This window comes from Leopardus geoffroyi, chromosome C1 (genome assembly GCF_018350155.1).
Source record: "Leopardus geoffroyi isolate Oge1 chromosome C1, O.geoffroyi_Oge1_pat1.0, whole genome shotgun sequence".
NCBI lineage: Eukaryota > Metazoa > Chordata > Mammalia > Carnivora > Felidae > Leopardus > Leopardus geoffroyi.
In genome coordinates, this window is record NC_059328.1 from 55,652,634 (window position 1) to 55,674,790 (window position 22,157).

General features: G+C 39.1%; 1 protein-coding gene across 1 annotated transcript in view; it reads left to right on the forward strand.

The window, feature by feature from the left end:
- IL23R (interleukin 23 receptor) overlaps positions 1-16,821 on the forward strand; it is a 59,479-nt gene extending 42,658 nt beyond the window's left edge. Inside the window, exons 8-11 of the mRNA XM_045477790.1 lie at positions 8,037-8,126; positions 11,260-11,365; positions 12,350-12,440; positions 15,974-16,821. Coding sequence (XP_045333746.1) covers positions 8,037-8,126; positions 11,260-11,365; positions 12,350-12,440; positions 15,974-16,627 — 941 coding nt within the window. The 3' untranslated portion in view covers positions 16,628-16,821. The remainder of the gene's footprint in view (positions 1-8,036; positions 8,127-11,259; positions 11,366-12,349; positions 12,441-15,973) is intronic.
- The last annotated feature ends 5,336 nt before the right edge of the window (positions 16,822-22,157 follow it).

Sequence of the window (22,157 nt, forward strand, 5' to 3'; positions counted from 1 at the left end):
ATAATGTATACAAATAATATGAAATACTAATATATAATATATAAATTATATATTATATAGTATAATTTATATTATATATTATAAAATATATGTTATACATAATACATAAGTTATATATAAAATATATAAATATAAATAATATAAATAAATAATAGCTAACATTTATTGGATGTGTTGGGTATGTGGTAAGCATTTTGCATATGAGTTGTCCTTTACTTATCACTAAAGCCCTATAAAATTATTATTCCAATCGTACAGAAGAAGGAAATGAGGCCCAGGGAGATTAAGCAGTTTTGTTAAATGTTATAAAGCTGGGAACAGTAAAGCCAGGGCAGAACACATACTGTAAGTTTCTAGCACTGTAACTCTACTGGTCTCCTTCCTAAGACACCTAAGAGGGCCTTGTGTCAGCCTCCCCTCAGCCACCTAACCAAACCCTCCTCTACACATTAGCTAATAATAAAAGGATGCCAGCAAAAGTTCACTTTTAATGTAATGTTTGTTATGAAAATGCAACTACATGAGAAAGGAGGGACCCACTGATGCTATCAGCTAATTGTATATTGGCCTGAATACAAGATGTGGAAGCAGGTTTGGGTTATGGTAATGAAAATGTAACTATAGGACTCCAGGAACCAAGAGAATAAAGAATAGGATGGGGCAGTCTGAGATGAAGACAAAGTATAGGTGAAAAGGTGTCTCTGTTAAAGACAGGACCACTACAGGGCAGTTCATAATGTGTTTTTCCAGCTGGTCCTGGTCCAGTAAAGTGTCTGGAAAACAGTGCTTCTTGAGTGGAGTCTGTGGACCATCTGCATTAGAAATGCTTGGGTACTAGTTTAAAATGCAAATTGCTGAGCCTCTAGCCAAGTGAAACTTCTGCAGTAAAGTGTAAGAACCACTGCTCTAGAGGTTAGACACACCCTTTAAGAGGGACAAGTGTCATGAAAAATGGCATAGGGTGTGGGCAGGAAATGTGGACAGGAAGGGGGAGACCAAATTGCCCAAGCCATTGCCTTAGTAATAGGGGTTTGAGGGAGTCAGAAAAGGGTGGGTACATGAGAATTTCAGGACATTATCTACAGTACTATCTGGACATCTCTGCTTCTTCTTTCTGACCACCGCTTCGCTTCATGAGTTGCTTAGCACCCTAGCCCCACCTTGGCAGCCTAGGATCCCCAGAAGCACAGGATGTAGAATCGTTGTGCCTCTGCCTAGCCCCTGCCCTGCCTCTGGATATGAGGCTTCAGCTGAGGCTCTGAGAACCACTGAGGGCTGCTGAAGTTGAAGCTTCTAGACCACCAACCTGCAAAGTCACTGTAAAAATTCCTGGGGTTTTTAAGCAGTACAGAAAGAGCCCCAAAGGAGAAAAGATAATTTGTGAGTGTAGAAAACCAACACTAAAAATGTGAAAGTCAGTTCCCTAAATTCCATACTACTGATATAGAAAAAGGTGAAAAGATGACTGCTAAGCCAGAGTGCTGTTCCACTCTGCTGCAAACCGATCTCTTTGCAATGAAGGAAAGGCATAGGCTCTATAATCCCTTTAATGACAAGTCAGAGGCCTGAGGGAAGGGCAGTCACATTTCATAACGATTAATTAACTTGCTTGAATTGCTACCTGAAGTAGGAAGGTTTCCCAGAGAAATCATACTTTTTTTTTTTGACAATTCTCCAGAGGAAGGCAAGTATGAGCAAGATATTAAATCACATTGTGTTTTGTTCTCACAAAACAGCATTGGTTGTTCCATTACCAATGACTCCTTAAAAATTCTCGTTAACTTTTCAGAATTTTTAGGGACTACAAGAGAAAAAAAGAAAACAAATGTTACATCAATGGAACTAAATATAAGTGATATTAAATAGAACACAGATTAGAAGCTACTACACAGAATTGTACTTTTCAAAAATTCCATTATTTGTATTTAGGGGTTTCTGATTCATTCATACTGAGATGGATTATAAATGTGTACATTCATGGTTACTAAACGGGTTTAAACAGACAGTGTTCCCTGAAATACTAATCAGTTTAGACTCTTAATATGGATTTATTTAATCTTCTTCATGTCCTATCCCTAATAAAGAACCAGAGTTCTGTAGAATAAAAAAAAAAATGCATAAGAGCTTTATAATCTCTGAGGTTCACAATATCCACTAATAAAGAATACAGATTATGCTTTTCTATGAGGAAGTAATAACCTTCAGTATTAGTTTCCTATTGCTCTTTAAACAAGTTATTACAAACTTTAGCCAAATACTATGTGGCTTAAAACAATACACATTTATTATTTTTTAATTCTGGAGGTGAAAAATCCAAAATCAGTATCACTGGGGCTAATGTCAAGATATCAGCAAGGCTATGTTCTTTCTGGAGGCTCTAGGAGAGAATTAGTTTCATTGCCTTTTCCAGACTTTAGAGGCCACCTACGTTTGTTGGCTTGTGGCCCCACCTTTCATCTTCAAAGCCAGAAGCATAGCATCTTCCAATCTCTTTCTCTTTGACTCTGACCCTACTGCCTTCTTGTAAGGACTCCTGTGATTTCATTGTACCCATCGCTATAATCTAGGATAATTTCCCCATCTCAAATCCCTTTTGCTATATAAATTAATCTATTCAAAGTTTCCAGGGATTGGGACATGGACACTTTTGGGGGGTAGGGAGGTCACTATTTGTCCTACCACATTTCCTCACCTAGCTACCCCACCACCTATTATTGCAATTTTTACTAGTCATTGTGATTTGGTGCCAGCAAAAGCAATCAAATAAATTCTCTCAAGCAGAAATATTAGAAAGATAGCTAGAAATCAGTAGGCAAACAGTCACAAGTAGGATACAAAGGAGAGCAGAAGCCAGAACCACAGCCAAAATTGTAGTCCGGAAGACTCTGGTGAGGACCCCATAGCTGGCACTGTGGTCACTAACACTGCCTGTCTCTTGCCCTGCCTGGACTCCCCGTGGTGCTACTGTTACTAGACCTTGCATATAGCTGCTGCTATAAATAATTTCCTGGAACTGAGTAGTGTGCCAGTGGAGAGAGGAAAGCATCTGTTCAGGTAGGTTTAGGTCATCTGCTTATAGCTACTTGCTGGCAATGGGGAGAGGGAATCTTTGTTCCATTGAGGCTTCCACAGTGGGAAGCCTTTCCTGCTTCTTACCTGTTCTAGGATGCCCACAAGGAAATATGTCCTGGTGCTGAGCAAATAAAAAGTGGTAAATGTCTACTAGACTATTTAGACTCAGGAATAGGCACATGCGATGCTTGGGAGCAAAGTGGTACTTTTGAGAAATCTTAAACTACTGAGTAAGACTCAGAAGCTGCCCATTCCTGCATATAAGGTTTTGTTACACTTTGACATCAGATCCATGGCTCTGTGTATTCTATGTGACTTAGGAAAATTCCCTGAGTTGGCTGCTGCTTTTCACTTTTTCCTCTTCTTCATCTTTTTCTTTAACCATATGATCACCATACATATATTTCTCACTTTCTCCTCCCTCTACATACCAAGTACTTAGAGTTTAGGAATATAAACATGAAGATAATCCTGTGGATACGTCTAGGCACACCTTCCTATTCTTACTACACAAGGATGACATTGTAACTCATAAAATGATTCATCATTTGACTTGTTTTTCCAGATGTGGTAATGAGTTTGTTCTGACATATCACTTTCCCTGCCCTGGGCTTCTGGTGCCTATTCAATAGGTCTGGCCATCATCTTCTGCTTTCACAACTGACTGGGAATAGTGTCAAATCTTTACCTTTAGCCCAATAATGTTGAATTCCAACCCTAGAACTAAACTGCCCTGGGAAGACAGCACATAAACACCATGGAACATCTAAGATTGTTAGAAGAAGGAGATTAGAAAGAGAGAACACAAAAGGAGATGTTTATGTTAAGAAAAACCATTTGAAAAACATACCCTTGGTCTCTTTTAATAGGTCTCCTCTTGTATCTAGAGCCTACTAAAAAAAAAAAAAAAAGTCTATAAACGTCCCTGTGTCAGCTCTGGTCAAAACCTTTAAGATGTAGGCGTTGGGTAGTGTGGCTTTGACACCATGATTGGCAAAGGCAAAAGTAAATAAAGAAGACTTATAAATATCCATACTTATTCATCGATTACTATTAATCTATTAGTAATTCCACTAATAGAAATCTAGACTTAGTAAATAAGCAGAGATATGGAAAAAAGATTTATGTATAATGATATTTATCCAAAAACTAATTATAATAGTAAGAATTTTGAAACAATCTCAAAGCCCAATAATAGCAATAGCTAATGCTTATTAAGGTTTTAATTAGTGTAAAGCATAGTACCAAGTGCTTGATATGAACTATCCCATTAGACTTCAGGGGTGAAGTACTATGTTATTATCCAGTTTTACAAATGAAGAAACTGGTCAGAGAGGGGTTCAGCAACTTACCCAGAGCCATGCAACTCCCGGAGCCAGGATTTGAATTGAGTTTTGTCTGAACCCAAAGACGGTGTTTGAAACCACCAAGCTATACAGTTTCTCAATAGGGGGACGATTGAATACCGTACAAACATGATGAAATATTAAATTGCTATGACAGTTTTGAACAGTTTTTAATAAAATGAGGAAATGTTCATGACACAATATTGAAAGGAAAGAAAAAACAAGACATGATATTTAGATCATAAAGAGAATGATCTCCACTAGGGTACAGATATACATAAAAGACTGTTATCAAATACATTAAAAAAGTGATTGCTTCTAGTTTGTGAACAAGTGTAAAATTGTACTTTCTTCTCCATACTCTTTTATACTTTCCAAGCACCCTACAATTAGCATGCCTTGCTTGTATAATCAAAGAAAATAGCTGGCTTTCAGATGGAAGTTACTGTAGGATGGAAGATTCTAGGGTCAGTGCTAAGTGGGTCAGCCCAACCACAGCCCATTGTGGTATGGGATGGAGTCCTACAAGGCCAGGCAGTTCTCATACACTGTGGCCAGCCCCTGGAGGAGCAGTGGCTAGGTCTCAGCATGGGAGTGGCTGTTTGCAGGACCAACTCACCTGCCCCACCCAGAGCCATCCTGCTGCAGAAGTGAGGTTCTTAATTAACGGAGCCAGTGACCAGCACAGACCACATGTCAGGACTGGATGGGAATTTTCACTCTTTGACCTCTACCTAGGTGACTTTGGGCAAGTCATCTATCCTTTTTACGCCTCTGTGTCCTATCCATGAAACAAGGACAACAGTATTTTCTAACTGATTTGGTTGTTGTAAGGATTAAATGACAGAAAACATGTTAAAGTCTAGTACATTACCTTGATCATAATCAGTACTCAATGAGTGGTCACTTAAAAAGAATAATAAAACACACTAGGCAGACATAGAGGGAAAAGACTGAGGAGTCAGATTTGGTATCATCCCTCAGAAACAGATAAAATACATTATTACTAAAACCAAGAACTTTTGAGATTTGATGCAAATAGTCTAGCATCTGATGGGCCACAGAATGTAGTTATGTGCTTCAAGTTCTTTTCCAAGAATAGGAAACTACATTTTTTTGCTTAAAACTACTCTAAACTCCCTCTAATTTTCATTTAAACACACTGTCTTCAGCAAGACTAATTCTAAACTCCAATACCAGTGTGTATAAGCTATATAAAAACTCTTACCAAATTAGAGATAAAGTGAGTTTCTGAGTATACCCAGGTATGTGTGGTGAGAAAAACAAGCAGAGACAGAATTGTCTCATTATGGACCTAGCACCACAGATATTAAATTAATAATGAAAATATCATGAGATTTTTCTAGCACATTTGGTAATATACGCTGATGATTAGAGCTGATAGAAACAATGTTTTTCAGTTATAAAGGTTCTGTGTGTGTGTACATCATTCTGTGTTTGTGAACCCTTTTCTGTGTTAAATGCCTGGAAATTATTTGAAATACTTCAAATACTACTGGCAAAAGGATCAAGGGGATAGGATTAGGGATGGTTATTTTTCTCTCTCTTTTATTCTTCCTCTTAATTTTTTTTTCTCTATTAAGGTTACTGCTCTCATACTGATTAATATTAAGTACAATTTAAAAAGAAATGACCCAGCCACTTGGTGTCAGTATACCATGAAGAATATAGTCTAGTATGGATGGCTTCATTTCAGTCCTGTGCTTAAACATTTTGTCATTGGCTTGATTTCTTCTCTGACAATCTTATTTATAAATTGTCTCAGTTCAGATATTTGATTCCTTGTGAAATTACCCTCTGATAATTATTTTAAATGTCATTTTAAATGACTTTAATCTAATTTAAATGAATGCATCTGGTTGATTCGCAACTCTGATAACAAAAAGGCCCTAAAGGATGATTGTGTTTATTCTATTAGGGCTAATAAAGCCCTAGTTAGATATAAACATTATTTTTATGTGATACAAATTAATAACTGAAGTTTCATTGCTACATAACTACCTGTAGTTTATATAGCAGAATTAAATTAACCTGCATTAAAAGCCAACAGCACCACATACTACTTTTAAATAAAAATGCTACTTTTAAAATAATGTAAGTGAAAACAAAAATAATCTAGCAACATATGCTACAAACCCGTGATCTTGCCAAATTGAAAATTGTGTTACATTTTAAAGTAATATTTTTAGTCTTAAAATTTCAAAATAATGTAGATGCAGAGTCCTGCTTGGGCTCCCTGGGAATGAACATAGCCTGCAAAATACTAATTTCGATAAATAAACCTGGCTGGTGACCACTGGGGCATAACCTTTCTCCCTCGGAGTCTGATGGAACCACATATTTGGGAACAAAAGAGACTTAGTGAAGCACTGAGAAACCAGAAAGAATTTCTGATTTGTTACAATTCACTGCTGCAACATTTTCCTCTTGCTATAGAGAAGACAGAATAAAAACACAGAAAAGTACTTTTGGCTCTTCTGATGTTTTCACCTTCTAGAATTCACTACCCATTGTTCTTAGAAAACTACTGAGCCTGTACCTGCACCCAGATTGACCTTTTTCAAAAATTTCCAAAGACCATAGGAACCTTTTTATTGAAACTCCATGATATTTTTTCTCAAAGAGAGTTGTCTGGGCCACATAGCTTGTTATACAAGCCTGTGATATCATGGTGGCAGTTAAACCTGCCTCAAGTTGTGATTTCTCCCAGGCCCCACAAGTAATTCCTCAAAAGGAAGAATTTGAACACTGAAATCAGAATAATTGAATACATAGGGCTTGAGGCACCCTTGGGAATCCAGGGCTTAGAACCATTTTCAGTAATGTCTTCTGTCAGTTAGCAAAATAGTGTCCTTGAAGTCACCTCTGGCAGCTTTTAATTGTCAGGAGAAAGGAGCCGGGTAAGAAAGCTCCAGGACTCCTTTGAGTCCAGACTGAAAGCAGGTTAGCTGCCAAGGCTGTTCACCACACCCTGGTCAGAAGCTCTCATTAGCCGTGACCTGACAGTCTTTATGACTAGACAGGGCTGGCCAGGATCTTTGCCAGTGGGAAAGGAGCAGAGGGAAGTCATTAATAGCATTCCACCCCTGTGTTATAACCTCAAAGTGTCTGCTAATCAAAAATGAGCTTCTTATATGGAGCCAAGATAGTGTTCACCAACAGCATCTCAAAGATTGTGCAAAGGCAAAAGTGACACATCTTGGAGGCTCTTAAGGAAACTTAAAATTTATTGCATCATCTTTGGAAGGAATCAAGGAGAGACCAGTTATTGTGTTTTTTGTTTTTTGTTTTTGTCAGTGAATTAAATAAAGCTCCTTGGTATTTTTTGCCTAGAAGCCTCATGAAATTAGAGGATATACCTTGAGGTTTTATAAACTCAAGTTAGTTTTCATTGTCCTTTCAGTGTTTAGGATTTGACCAATTAAATTAAAAGGAGGGAAAAAGACACACATACTGAAAAGCCTTTGTTTTTATTCCACTTACAAGCCTATTAAAGTTTACTTTAATCATCTCCAAACAAGTGAAAATGGGTAATTCAGAAATTGAATAACCTGAATGCAAATGTAAGAAGTTCACTCTGTTTTCTTTTTGTTTAAGTCCCCCAGGTCACACTGAAATCATTCCAACATGATACTCAGCACTCTGGGCTTCTAATTGCTTCCATCTTTAAAGGACACGTTACCGCTGGTAAGAAAATACTACTTAGGTTTTTTTTTTTTTTTTTTTTCAACGTTTATTTATTTTTGGGACAGAGAGAGACAGAGCATGAACAGGGGAGGGGCAGAGAGAGAGGGAGACACAGAATCGGAAACAGGCTCCAGGCTCTGAGCCATCAGCCCAGAGCCCGACGCGGGGCTCGAACTCACGGACCGCGAGATCGTGACCTGGCTGAAGTCGGACGCTTAACCGACTGCGCCACCCAGGCGCCCCACTACTTAGGTTTTTTGAGTAGTCTTTACCAATCATTCATTTGAACCCTTCAACTGAAAAAACATGTGCCAGGCATAAATTTCTTGAGAATAAGATATGCCATGAGCTTTCTGTATGGAAATTATCAATAAAGATGCAGGTAAAACTGAATTTAAGCAACGGTTTAGGTGGACTTTGCCAGCTTCTGCTATGGGTTGGATACATTTTCATTTCAATAGGTGCTGGGGCTCAAGACCCCAAAACTCCTAAAAAACAACAACAACAACAACAACAACGTAATTTGAGTGTCTACCATGTGGTAGTTGCTTGTATACATTTGTTCAGTTTTCAAAACAACCAGGTAAGGTAAGTGTTATGTATCTATTTTATAGATGGGAAAACTGGAGCTCAGAGAGGCTGAGGAACTTGTCCAGGTTCACAATAAGTGACAGATCAAAATTCAAATCCTGTTTTTCAAGTCCTGAAGCCTGTACTCTTTCTTTTGTACAAACTAGCTCCTGTTTTGTTTGTGTGATTCAATATTTTCCATTGATGAGCTTACCTAAATGTTTTAGGCATTAAAAAATTATGACATCAGGTATGTGTAATGGACAAATATAACTCTAGATAGAAATTTCAAATTAAAAAACTTTAGGCATAACTATTTCACCACTGACCACTGGTAGACCACTTATCTCCCTGCATAGAAATCTGGCAGGAATAAGGGCACCTGGGTGGCTCAGTCAGTTAAGCCTCTGACTTTGGCTCAGGTCATGATCTCACGGTTGGTGGGTTTGAGCCCCGTGTCGGACTCTGTGCTGACAGCTCAGAGCCTGGAGCCTGTTTTGGACTCTGTGTCTCCCTCCCTCTCTGCCCCTCCCCTGCTCACTCTGTCTCTCAACAAATGAATAAATACTTTTTAAAAATTAAAAGGGGCGCCTGGGTGGCGCAGTCGGTTAAGCGTCCGACTTCAGCCAGGTCACGATCTCGCGGTCTGTGAGTTCGAGCCCCGCGTCAGGCTCTGGGCTGATGGCTCAGAGCCTGGAGCCTGTTTCAGATTCTGTGTCTCCCTCTCTCTCTGCCCCTCCCCCGTTCATGCTCTGTCTCTCTCTGTCCCAAAAATAAATAAACGTTGAAAAAAAAAATTAAAAAAAAAAAAAATTAAAAAAAAAAAAAGAAATCTGGCAGGTATAGTACCAGAATTTTTGCAGGTTACATTGACAGTCTTTGGACTTCCATTCATTTGTTTCACAAATATTCATTAAGTAACTACTGTGTGCCAGGCACTGTACTGGATGGGAAATCAGCAGTGAAAAAAATGAACAAAGCCCCTGTCTTCATGGAGCTTCCATGTTAGACAGTTGAGGAGAAAAACAAAGAGGAAAACAACAACAAGATAAGAGTCAGGTGGCAGTTAAGTATTATAAAGAAACATGAAGCAAGGTGAGGCCACTCTGAATTTAAACATGCAAATCAATGAGCCAAGTGTTTTGGCTCAGTACATATCCTTAATTACAGATGCCTCCCCAGGCCTGCCCCTTGATATTTCTGTGGGAACTGGGGAGGTCAGAAGCTCATGGCGGCCCTATTAAGATAGGTGTTATAGTCTCTATTTTCCAGAAGAAGAAATTTGAGTTTCAGCAGGCTCATAATTATGCCCTGAGGTTACAGGGCTGGTAAGGGCAGAGTCCAATTTGAACCCAGGTATCTCCAATTGTCTCTTGATCACTCTGCTCTATCCTTAGACCCCTATGCCTGGCTGCCTGGCCCCATGTTATTAGGGGATTCTCTAGTCTTTCCCAGGCACTAACCCCCAAGGGTATGTGGCACCCACTACCTCCCATTAGTTGTGTGAAATCTTCAGCAATAGAATTCTAGTCCTAGGAAAACATTAATACCGTATCCCCCTAGCTCTGGAGCAAGCTAAACTACACTGGCCCAACCCCTGAACACCAGTTGGTTTAAGGACAGGGGCCAGATAGCCTGGAGACCCCTAAGCGTATGGCAGGTGCAGCTGGAAAATAACGGGGGCAGGGCCAGTGAAGTGTCTGCCACATGGTAAGTATCTGATAAATATTTGCCAAATGGAGTGAGGAAGTGGGGAAGGAGAGTGGAAAGGAGGCCAAAAACCCACCATCACTCAGAACAAACTCCACTGTGGCAGACAAGTCTCAATTATAGTCTGTATTTGAAAATTGAAAATAGGATTTTTTTTCATGCACTAGGGAGAAAATGTGATGAGCCTAGTAGGTAACATGTGTTGAATATATCATATTAATTATTTAAGGATTTTGGGTGATTAATTAAGCTTCAAAATGTAAGGAAAGCATTGCTTTTAAAATAAAATATGAGTGCAAGATATATATCAATTTGCATTTCTTATATATTGTTTTAGGTTGTTTCTGTTTCTCAGCAGAAAAAAACTCATGAACAATAAATTTTGAAGAATGGTGACAAGTTGCACATTAACTTCTTTCTTGCTCAAAATTTTAAAAAGAAAACCCAAAAAAACTCAGCTGTGATTGTGGCTACCTTTAGACTCTGTTACCAGCAACTGGGAATTCTTACTTGTGTCAGACAAAACAAATGAGATTCATCATTAAACCCTTTTATATAAAATATGCATGCACAAGCTCAGAAAAATGTCTAATGCTGACCACAATTGCCAGAGATGCACTTCTAGAAACCCACTGGTACCAGATACATGCAGCCCAATTTTCTCAAATAAAAGATATTGTGCAGTTTGGAAGGGCTGTCACTGTACACACAGCCTAAGGGAAAGGTTAATTTTGTTCTCCCCTTCCTTTTTTTCCTTTGAGATCAATGACTTTTGCTTGGCACAGAGAGAACAATGATTCAGACATCCCATGGACACTAATGCTTAGCTAAAATTATTTTTCTCTCCTTTCAGACAACAGGCAACAAGACATTGGATTTTTATTGGGAATGATCTTCTTTGCTGTCATGTTGTCGATTCTTTCTTTGATTGGGATATTTAACAGATCTCTCCGAACTGGGTATGTTTTCGTAGAATTTCTGTTTTCTAATTTATACCAAACCTAGTCAATTAAGTTATTTACTAGGAAAACCCATCAACATTTTTAATCAGAGAAAGACAAAAATAAAATGAGCAGTGTTTAATGATTACCGACCCATGCCAAACTCTTTACACATGTCATTGGTTTAATCCTCACAATGACCCTGCTGGAAACCCGAAGGTCTATTTTACAGATCATTTCCTTTAGGCTTCCAGAGGTTACGTGGTCAGCCCAAGGTCACTGAGCACTAACCCAGGAGCCCAGAAACGGCTGATATCACAAGTCATGTTTTCTCCTTCACTACACAGCCTGCTCACAGTGCCCTCAAGTTTATCTACAGTGCCTGGATTCTTTTTTTCTTTCTTTCTTTTTTTTTTTTCAAATGTTTATTTTGAGAGAAAGAGAGAGAGGGAGAGAGAGAGGGGGAGAGCATGAGTGGGGGAGGAGCAGAGAGAGAGGGAGAGAGAGAGGGAGAGCATGAGTGGGGGAGGAGCAGAGAGAGAGGGAGAGAGAGAGTCCCCAGCAGGCCCTGCCCTGCCAGTGCAGAGCCCAACACAGGGTTCAATCCCAGGCACCATGAGACCATGACCTGAGACTTAACCAAGAGTCAGACACTCAACTGGCTGAGCCACCTAGGCACCCCTGCTTTGCCATATTTAACGTGTGTACAGTTTTACTTCAGGGTGGCTCTCCCACTTACCTTGAATCTAGTGTGAGTGTTTCAAAATGTTCTGCCTCATTAGATAAAAGCAGAGCAATAGAGAGAGGAGGAAAATCTGAAAAGACATTGAAGCAACTTCCCACTTAACTTTCTAAAGTAAGAGATGGAAATCTGCATCAGGAAGTTTAATCTTTATTATGCATTCCCCTCCCATTCCAGTTGATTTCCTCATCTCCTATGTGATTGCCTGAATCAATCCTAAAGTAAAATGCTTCTTCTAATGTGTGATATTTGTTTCCTAGAATTAAAAGAAGAATCTTATTGCTAATACCAAAGTGGCTTCATGAAGATATTCCTAATATAGAAAACAGTAGTATCGTAAAAATGCTACAGGTAACCAAACACCATCAAATAAAAACTAAGTGGCGGCTAAGACCAAAAGAGTAATCCAACAGAGTAGAATTTCTGTTCAAATAAATAAATGTGTGTACATTTTAGCATAATTGTATAAACACATCAAAACAGAATTATACATATTTCAAATTATACTTAAGAGAGATAAGGGAATAAAGTTAAGGGAAGGAAAGAGAGAAGGAAGAAAGAAACAATGCTATTCAAAAGAGAAAAGTAAAGAGGAAGCTTGTGGGCCAAGTGTCAGTCACGTGATGGCCAAAAGCTGATGGCTGACTTCAGCGACAGGAGGAGTGCAGAAAAACTCAATAAAATGAGGCTTAAAGACACAAAGGGGCTTCTGTTTTACATGAGCCTGGAGAAGCAGGTGAGATCTGCTTTACTGCTAAAGCTCAATGGATTTGAGAAAATAAATGTGAGAGGAAAATAAATATGATGGTCTCCCAGGGGTGAGGCCAAGTTTCCATCTCAAAAAGAATAGAAGGGTGTGCTGGGAAGACCCTGAGGTAATAGGGGACTATGCTAATTATGGAGGAGCTGCTGATTCTGGAGAAGGGGAAAGGTTCTGCTATATGTGCTCCTTCTATTTTTTGGCATCCTGGTTTCATCATTAAAGGGCTCCAAACCCAGTAAATGGGACAGACACATCATCCAAGCGCGGCCTTGCAGTGATATAAGTACAGTGACAGAAATGAAACGAAACATGATGGGGGTATAGAGGAAGCATACGAAAGATGAGAAGTCACTTAGGAGTCACTTAGGAGAAACAGAAAACATTCAAAATAGAGAGGGCAGCATGAGCAAAAGCACAGAGGTGAGAAACACATGTTTCAATGAAGTGTTGCTTTATTGAAAGGCTTGATGTGAGGAGTGGGTGGTGTACTGCAGGAATGGTGAGTAGGATCAGATCATAGAACTCAGACTTCATTCTGTTGAAAAGGATGCTCAAACTTGTTTAAAAAATTTAATTTTAGCTTAGAAACCTTTTGTTCAAAAGATGTGAGGAAAACAAGAATTTATAAAACAAATAAAAGTAGCTTTGTTTGGAGCTCTGATGAGCCCATTAATCAACTCCTTACCCAACCCCAGAGATGTCCTTAAGATAGTAGTTCTCAGCCTTGGTGGCATATTGGAATCCTGATGTCTGGGCCACATTCCAAGATCTCTTGGGGAGGGAGGGCATGGGGAAACCCAGGCATCAGTATTGTCGAAAGCTTCCACGGTGATTCCACTATGCATCTGAGGTTGAGAACACTGTTAGGAATTGAAAACTGCTAAAGACAATGAGGAGTCACTAAGAGCTTTTCCACTGGAATAGACAAGGTCCTAGGAGAGAGGCAGAGGAGGAGGGTCAGAGAATGAGCATCATGTGGTGTGAACAAAGTGTCAAGAAGCAAGGAACCATGGGGCTGACTACTTTTTAGAGGATGTATAACAAAAAGTGAAATGAGTCCATGGAATTTGACAAGAGGGAGGTCACTGGTGAGTTGAGAAGTGATTAGTAAGTGAGGAAGTGGAGGCTGAGATGAAGACATTCTTCTAAAGGGAAGTAGAGAAAGGGGCTATGCTGACATATGGTCAGCTCTCACATCTCGTACAATGAATGAACAACAGTAGCTTCAGAGGGACATGAGTCAGAAGTGTGTTTATACTAAATTAGGCTTAAGAGGGACTACTACAGAGAAAGAGGGAATATTGATCCAACAAGACTATAAAGAAGAGGGGAGGGGATGTTCTAAAGGGATGAGGTGAAAAGGTTCACTTTGGGCTGAAGGAGGGATTCCTGTGTCTGTATACTTGAAGGAGAGAAAGGGTTTGCATGTGGCTGAGTTTGAAGGCTATAGTGTTACCTACTAATAGTGAAGGGGTGATCTAGAACAACTAAACCCACACATATAATGAAGTACATAGTTAACAAGTCACTGAAGGACAAGCATATATCCACCAAACTACAGACAATAAACACTATAATCTTAATGTTCTTTCCACCTGGTAGTTCTATCTTGTTCCCCCACTAATTATTATCCTAGGGAATTAGGGATTTTCTGTGACTCAGAGAACTGTCCTTGACCTTGTTGTGGTCAGATCCTCTTCTTCCTTTATCGTCCTCACTCTGGAATGGTCTTCCATACTGTTGCTCCTCTGTGTCCTTCACTGTGGTCTGACTCCCACCCATTTCACTCAGTTGCCAGCCTGAAGTGCAGAAAATGCCTCCTTCTTTGGAACACAGCTACCTTGTATTCTTTATTTCTTATAGCATGTCTAGTTTCTTTGACTTCATCTGACTTTTGACTACATGGTTGCCCTTTCCAACCCAAACCTGGTAAGCTCCCTAAGGAGGTTGAGCCTGAAGAAAATTTGAATGACACTTTATGCTGCTTTGTTCAAGGTCTTCCTTTTTGCCAAACTTCCTGCCCATTCTGGGCTCCTGGTATTAGAAGCAAACCTTCAGATGAAGTTTTGTTTTCTGCCGAAAGACTAAAAGGTGGTATTTTGGTCAGCTCAGACTACTATAACAGAATAACATAGACTGGGTGGCTTAAACAACAGACATTTATTTCTTGCAGTCCTGGAGGCTGGTTAAGTCCAAGATTAGGATACTAGTAGGTTGAGTTCCTGGTGAGAGCTCCCTTACAGATGGCCAGCATCTTGCTGTATCCGCTCATGGCAGAAGGAGAGATCACAGTCTCATGTATCTTCTTATAAGGGCACTAATTATATTCACGAGAGTTCCACCCTCATGACCTAATTACCCGCCAAAGGTCTCACCTCTTAATATCATCACACTGGAGATTAGGGCTTCAACATATGAATTTTGGAGGGACACAAACATTTCAGTCCATAGCAACTGGCTATAATTTTATAACGGTGTTGGATGGGAGTTATTTGCCTTGGGAAGTCAGCCATCAGCTGCAAGGCCTCAAGTCATTTTCATACCCAGAAGAGTCATCAGGCTTTTATATAAATAAAAACCTTCTTCACTGATCCACCTGTTCATGTCTGAATTGTATAGCTTTATACAATTATACCCCTTTATAACCCCAGCACAAAATATTTATTACTACTTTATTCAAAAACTAGAAACAAAACAGGATTCTTCTACCTTCCTTTCTTTTATTTAAGCAATGAGATATTTTGTTGTAGTAATGCTCCATGATATTAAGAAATATTCCAACACATTAAACTTCCAAACTTTAAAAGGCACTGAAATAATATGCAAGTTAATATGCAAGACACATCATTCTCTTTAAAAATTTTAAGCCAAGACATGTGCTTAAAATAGCAATTATCGCTATTATTCCTTTCCTTCAGTCTCCTCATGGGAGAATTTAATAAAGATCTGGAATTGAGGAGGATAACAAAAGGAGGAAATTGTATGGGAAGAGAAACAATATCAGAAGAGGGAGGGGAAAAGCAAAGCCAAGGGAAAGCAGAATTCCAGTTCTTCTTTAATTACCCAGTTAGCCCCTTTAAATGTCTTTTGTAAAATTAAACAAAAAAATCTTTCTTCCTAGGAAAAAAGTGAATTTACAGATAATAATTCCAGCGAACAGGTCCTATATGTTGATCCAGTGGTTACAGAGATAGAAATCTTTCTCCCAGAAGAACACAAACCCACAGACTATAAGATGGAAAAGAATACAGAATCCCTGGAGACCAGAGACGGCCTGCAAAAGTCACTACTCACCAACACTACAGTTGTATATATTCCTGGCCTCAGCCCTGGGTATAAACCCCAGATTTCAACTTTTCTCACTGGGGGAAACCATCTCAGCAAAAATGATGAAACAGCTTCCTCAACTCTCATACCACCAGCTGATTCCGTAGACCTGGGGAAAAATGCCATGTTTAAAAAATATCCTAATTTTGCTTTCCCTGTCTCAAGTATGAATTCGCTAAGCAACACACTATTTCTTGAAGAATTAAGCCTCATTCTGAATCAAGGAGAATGCAGTCCTCTGGACATGCAAGACTCAGTAGAGGGAGAAACTACCATGCTTTTGGAAAATGTTTCACCCAATGAAACTATTCCAGAACAGACTCTGTTGCCTGATGAATTCGTCTCCTGTTTGGGGATCATGAATGAGGAGTTGCCATCCATTAATTCTTATTTTCCACAAAATATTTTGGAAAACCACTTCAATACAATTTCACTCTTGGAAAAGTAGAGCTGCATAGTCAAAGTTAATATGGGAAAGCTGTCTTGCAATCTAAAGTTGGATCTCCTCCTCAATATAAATTTAATTCTGCCCTATTTTTCAGTTGTATCAGAGAATTAGAGAATTAAGATCCAAAGATGGAACATACTTCATACTCACAAAAGAAGCACCAATATTAGGTACACCTTCAAAAAGTATCAACTAAATCCTTTTTTTTTCAACGTTTATTTATTTTTGGGACAGAGAGAGACAGAGCATGAACGGGGGAGGGGCAGAGAGAGAGGGAGACACAGAATCGGAAACAGGCTCCAGGCTCTGAGCCATCAGCCCAGAGCCTGACGCGGGGCTCGAACTCCCGGACCACGAGATCGTGACCTGGCTGAAGTCGGACGCTTAACCGACTGCGCCACCCAGGCGCCCCGGACTAAATCCTTTTTATTTTCCTCATTGCAAGGCACAGAACGGATCTCTCCATTACAAGAAGGTTAAATAATAGAAGATATGTGGCAGTGAAATAAATGTTGAAAATACTTCTTAAAAATTGAGATGTTAATGTTTGTTTGCAAGGGAGAAGAAAGTTTAATTTTCATTTTATGGCTTAAAATTTTCTTGAGTAGATAAAAACATAGTCCCCAACAACAAGATAGAAACAAGAATAGAAACAGAGAAGAAATTAATTAGCATGTTTGTTGTATTGTTTCTACTACTTTCCATTCAGGTAGTAGGGATTTGATCTTTCCTTATTTTGATTTTGGACTAATCAGGTTATAAAACAATGAAGTGAGGACATCATGAAACTGCTGTCTTCATTCAAGTTAAGAGTGATGCATTATTGTCCTGTGGTGTAGTTGGTATATTAATTACACTCTGATACAACTGAAGTAGCAGATATAATATCAGCAAGGTGTAATTATTTCTTTTCTGATCAACTATGCATTAGATGATGTTGAAATTTGGGGATTCAGAGCAAACGGTCAAGAAAGAATTCTGAGACATCTTTGGTGCAAAAAGGTGGTTTTATTAAAGCACAGGGACAGGACCCGTGGGCAGAAAGAGCTGCACTGCAGTTGTGACGGGTGACTGATTGTATACCTTCAAGTTGGGAGGGGGTTAGGGTTAGGGTAAGTCTCTAAGGAATTTTGGAAGCAAGGTTTCCAGGAACTTGAGGGAGCTAGCTCTTGTTGGGAAAATGTCATTTATTACTGTCTAGTAAAATCTCGGTCATGAGACCCTTCAGATGTATATTAGTGGGCCATATGCCTGGAGGATGACTGCTAATGTATATCTAGGGGGGATGGAGATAAAGGAAGTTTCCAAAGGAATTTCTGTATGTTTGAAGTAAACTCATAGGATCCTGGAAGTCGGGATAATGTTAAGATAAGATTGCCTTTTGCCCTTAGCAAAATATTAACATCTAGGCTGTTGAGTTCCTAGAGGAAGGTCACTCTGCCTATCTCAAGGACTTGTCAATGGGCTGTGTTATAAGAAAATTTAACTATTTTCTTTTGCCTTCGTTCCCCACATAATTAGATATATGTCAGCAAAATATTCTTAAAACAGATATTTGCCCAAATCTGGGATGGCAATATTTGCCAAACATGCCATCGTCCCATATCCATATCTCCTTCAGACATCCTAACTGAGCATCACACACCTTTCTGCTAAGCCCTAAGGTGACCTCAGAATCCTCTCAATACAGTGCTTCTAATGGCTACACTCAATAAGGTATGGGACTAGAGATGACCTTTATCTGACAACCAGGTCAATACTGAAAGATAGGTGATCTTAAAATACGAGATGTGTGTTTTCAGCTGAGAGATGGTACTCAGGAGACTTCTCAATTCTGATTAATTTTTATGGTCCAGGGAAAAAATTTTCTAATGAGCAGAATACTTTGAAAATAGGGTAGATTACCCACTGAATTTCTCTTTTCTAATCAGTTTCAACAGTAATATTTTATTATTCAGATTAGTTTATTACAACAAATTTGAGCAGTTAATCAAAAAATGACCTACTGTGTGTTTAGCACATGGACAACCTATTTCATTTTCTTTTAGCTTTTTTTCTTTTCAAAATAAAAAAACAAACAAACCTAAAAGTGGTTTTATTGTCATTATGCGCCCCCATGAGGAAGATGACCACATACCCTGGTTTATTCTGATTTATGGTCTGTTGCCCCAGTGCTAATTATGACCAGTGTACCCTTTCACTCTTAGAAGCATCCCATTTGGATGATAAATCATATGGCCATTCTATCTATGAAAACTATTTAATGTCCAGCATATAAGCCATTTGTCACAATTCACTTCTTTTTTTGCATTGACAATCTTTCTTATTTTATTTAGTATCATTTATTAAAGGCATTTTGCTCCAAAATGGAACATTACTATTCACACTGTAAAAAACCTATCCCTTGCTATGAATTTCTTTTCTGTTTATCCTAAAATATGTATATATTTGTTGTACTTTACATATTCTGAAAGGAGCATGTTTTAAACCACTAATGAAATGCTAATATTAAATTTCTTGACTTGTAACTGACCATATGCCTTTCCTTTATTCTTCTTTGAAGGGAGAATATAATGAAGAAAAAAGGCAGGTAGTATTTGGGATAGAGATAACAAAAGACTGAGACAAATACCTGATGTTTATCAATATGATAAAGACATCTGTTAACATATGATGAGTATTTTCATAGTGTATTTCAGTATAATTGTAATTGGTCACACATCAAAAAAGCTTTTGTTAAGCTGAAAGGATTGCAGCATTATTTGATCTGTGTATGCTTCCATTTCAGTGAGTATCTCCTTTAGAACTTCTTGTCCCCTGGAGTGTGAAGGAGCCTGTTTTCTCTTTCCAGGGTGTCTTTTCCACACCCACATCACTATTCAGCACAGAGAAGATACTTCTAGTTCCATCTTTGCCTTTAGTCATTGTTGGTCCCAATAGACTAAAAACTGAGGCTATACCTATGATGGAGGCAATGTGTCTGCCACTGCCCCAACTCAAGGAAAATTTTAATGGTTTTATCATAATGCAACCTTGGTAAGTGAGCAAGGGTTTTCTTCCAATGGTGCTTTTATTCAACAAGTATTTACTAAAGTATCGAATGCCCCTACAATGTGCAGGGCACTTTGACCAATACAGACGTTAACAAAACAAGCCAAGTCCCTGCATCCTTGGGACTTACATTCTAGGGGGAAAAAACCAGACAATATATGCCCTTTGAGGATCTTACATTTTTTGGGAAGAGGATGACAGTAGGGCTGGAGTCTTGGTCTCTTGTACAAGTTGCCCCTAACCCAAAGCCCCACCACCTCCCCTTTCTTAGCCAGAATCTTCTGTAGATTTTTGGGGGCAAGTGTACCTTTTTATCTTTCCATCTAGCCCTTGGGCTTATTATCAACTTTCTTTCTCTGAGTCTACAATGTTAAGTTGTTGCTTCCTAAATGGAGATGCCACGCTTATTAGTATGGGTTAAGGAGGAGGAAGAAGAGACAAAGAGGCAGAAAAAGTCCCTCAAGATACCATTGGAAGGGAAGAAGGGGAGAGAAATACAAAAAAAAGCAGCTTAATCCTCAGTGATGCTGAAGCAAGATGGAACACCAGTTCCAGACAATACTAAAGCTGATTAAGGGACATCCAATTTCCCCTGTTCTAGTATCCTCCTCACACCCTACCTCCCTTTTCTTTTCTATTTCTTTTAATATTTATTTATATTTGAGAGACAGAGAGACAGAGAATGACCAGGGGAGAGGCAGAGAGAGAGAGGGAGACACTGAATCTAAAGCAGGCTCCAGGCTCCGAGCTGTCAGCACAGAGCCCAACTCGGGGCTCAAATCCATGAGCTGTAAGAGCATGACCTGAGGTGAAACTGGACACTTAACTGATTGAACCACCCAGGTGTCCTACCTACCTCCCTTTTCTTATACAGAAACAATAAAGGGGGGGGGGGTACAGATGAAGTACAGTTTGGGGGTGTTTTCTTGGTTTATGTGTGTATGTGTGTTTTATCTTTTTTTTTTTAAATTAGGAATTTGTCTTTACCAGAGTTAGATGTAAAATTGATGATATAAAAAGGCTTATGAGTTTTAGCATGTGGTTCTCATATAGTGTGGGTTGCTGTTTGCCCTCCTGGTTCCATCAGAGGGTTTTCCCACCTTTTTTTCTTTTCTTATATTTCAAGCCATCCTCCCTTTGACACAGAGGCAGCACATGACTTTGGCATAGAACAGAGGTTTTCAAAAATACACTTTAGCAACTGATCCCCTTTCTCCAGATGAAATCTGTTGCAGAAGCCCAAAATATAAAATAGGTGAAAGCAAATCTGCTAAAACAGAAGATGAAGATCATTCCTGCACCCCCTGCCCCCGAATCTCCTCTGCAGCAGCCTATGCATGTGGGATGAAAATCTGAGGCGACATTGTCTCTTCCAGACCTGGCGACCGGGTCCTGGCCCTCCTTGAGAAGCTTGTATCTTGGGGTTGTGCCAAACCCTCCAACTCCGGCCACATGACTGCCAATCCTGGTGAAGGGAACCAGAACTCCCTCAAACCTCCCTACTTCCTCAACAGCTGCAGTAAAAAGGAGCTCTCTCTCAGAGATTCTAATAGAGGCAGTACCATATGTAATATTAACTTGGTTCTTTCCAATTACTTCATCATAAATGTTTGGGTTTTGTTCAAGTGTATGCTTTTTTTGTGATCACTAATAATAAAATATTGTGTTATGACATAATGAGATTTTATAAACCCAAAGATTGTCAAATTGTGTTGTGGTTTACCTCTTTACAAAGTAATTATACCAATGACAGGAGGTGATGTTTTAATGTGCAATGTTATCCACTTGGTAGACACTACTGATTTAAAATAAAAGAAGTGATTAAAAATAATTTATGAATTTCTCTTGGGTAAAAGCATGAAACCAATATAAAATAATTGGATTCTGATTGTGTACCACATTCTTAGAAGCTACAGATAAGGCAATATTACAAGAAACTCCAACAAAGGTTTGATAGAATGTTATTATGTCTCTTTCCCACTGCTAAAATTAGCACCACTAAATCCCAATTAATGTTTCATGTTAAAACTCCTTAGGCGTTTTGCTAATTTCACTTTTCAACTTAATTTAGGATAAATTCTCTACATTATATCCAGAATTTCCATCAATTTTGTAAAGACACATTTCCCTTATGTGCAGGAAAACAACTTATTATCAAATTCTCATAAGTAGCATTTAGCAACAAATTAAGAACTTATTCTTTTTTTTTTTTTTTTTTTTTTAACGTTTATTTATTTTTGGGACAGAGAGAGACAGAGCATGAACGGGCGAGGGGCAGAGAGAGAGGGAGACACAGAATCGGAAACAGGCTCCAGGCTCTGAGCCATCAGCCCAGAGCCTGACGCGGGGCTCGAACTCACGGACCGCGAGATCGTGACCTGGCTGAAGTCGGACGCTTAACCGACTGCGCCACCCAGGCGCCCCTAAGAACTTATTCTTAAGTGGTCTATTTTTGTTTGGGGTGATAAAAGGATTCTAG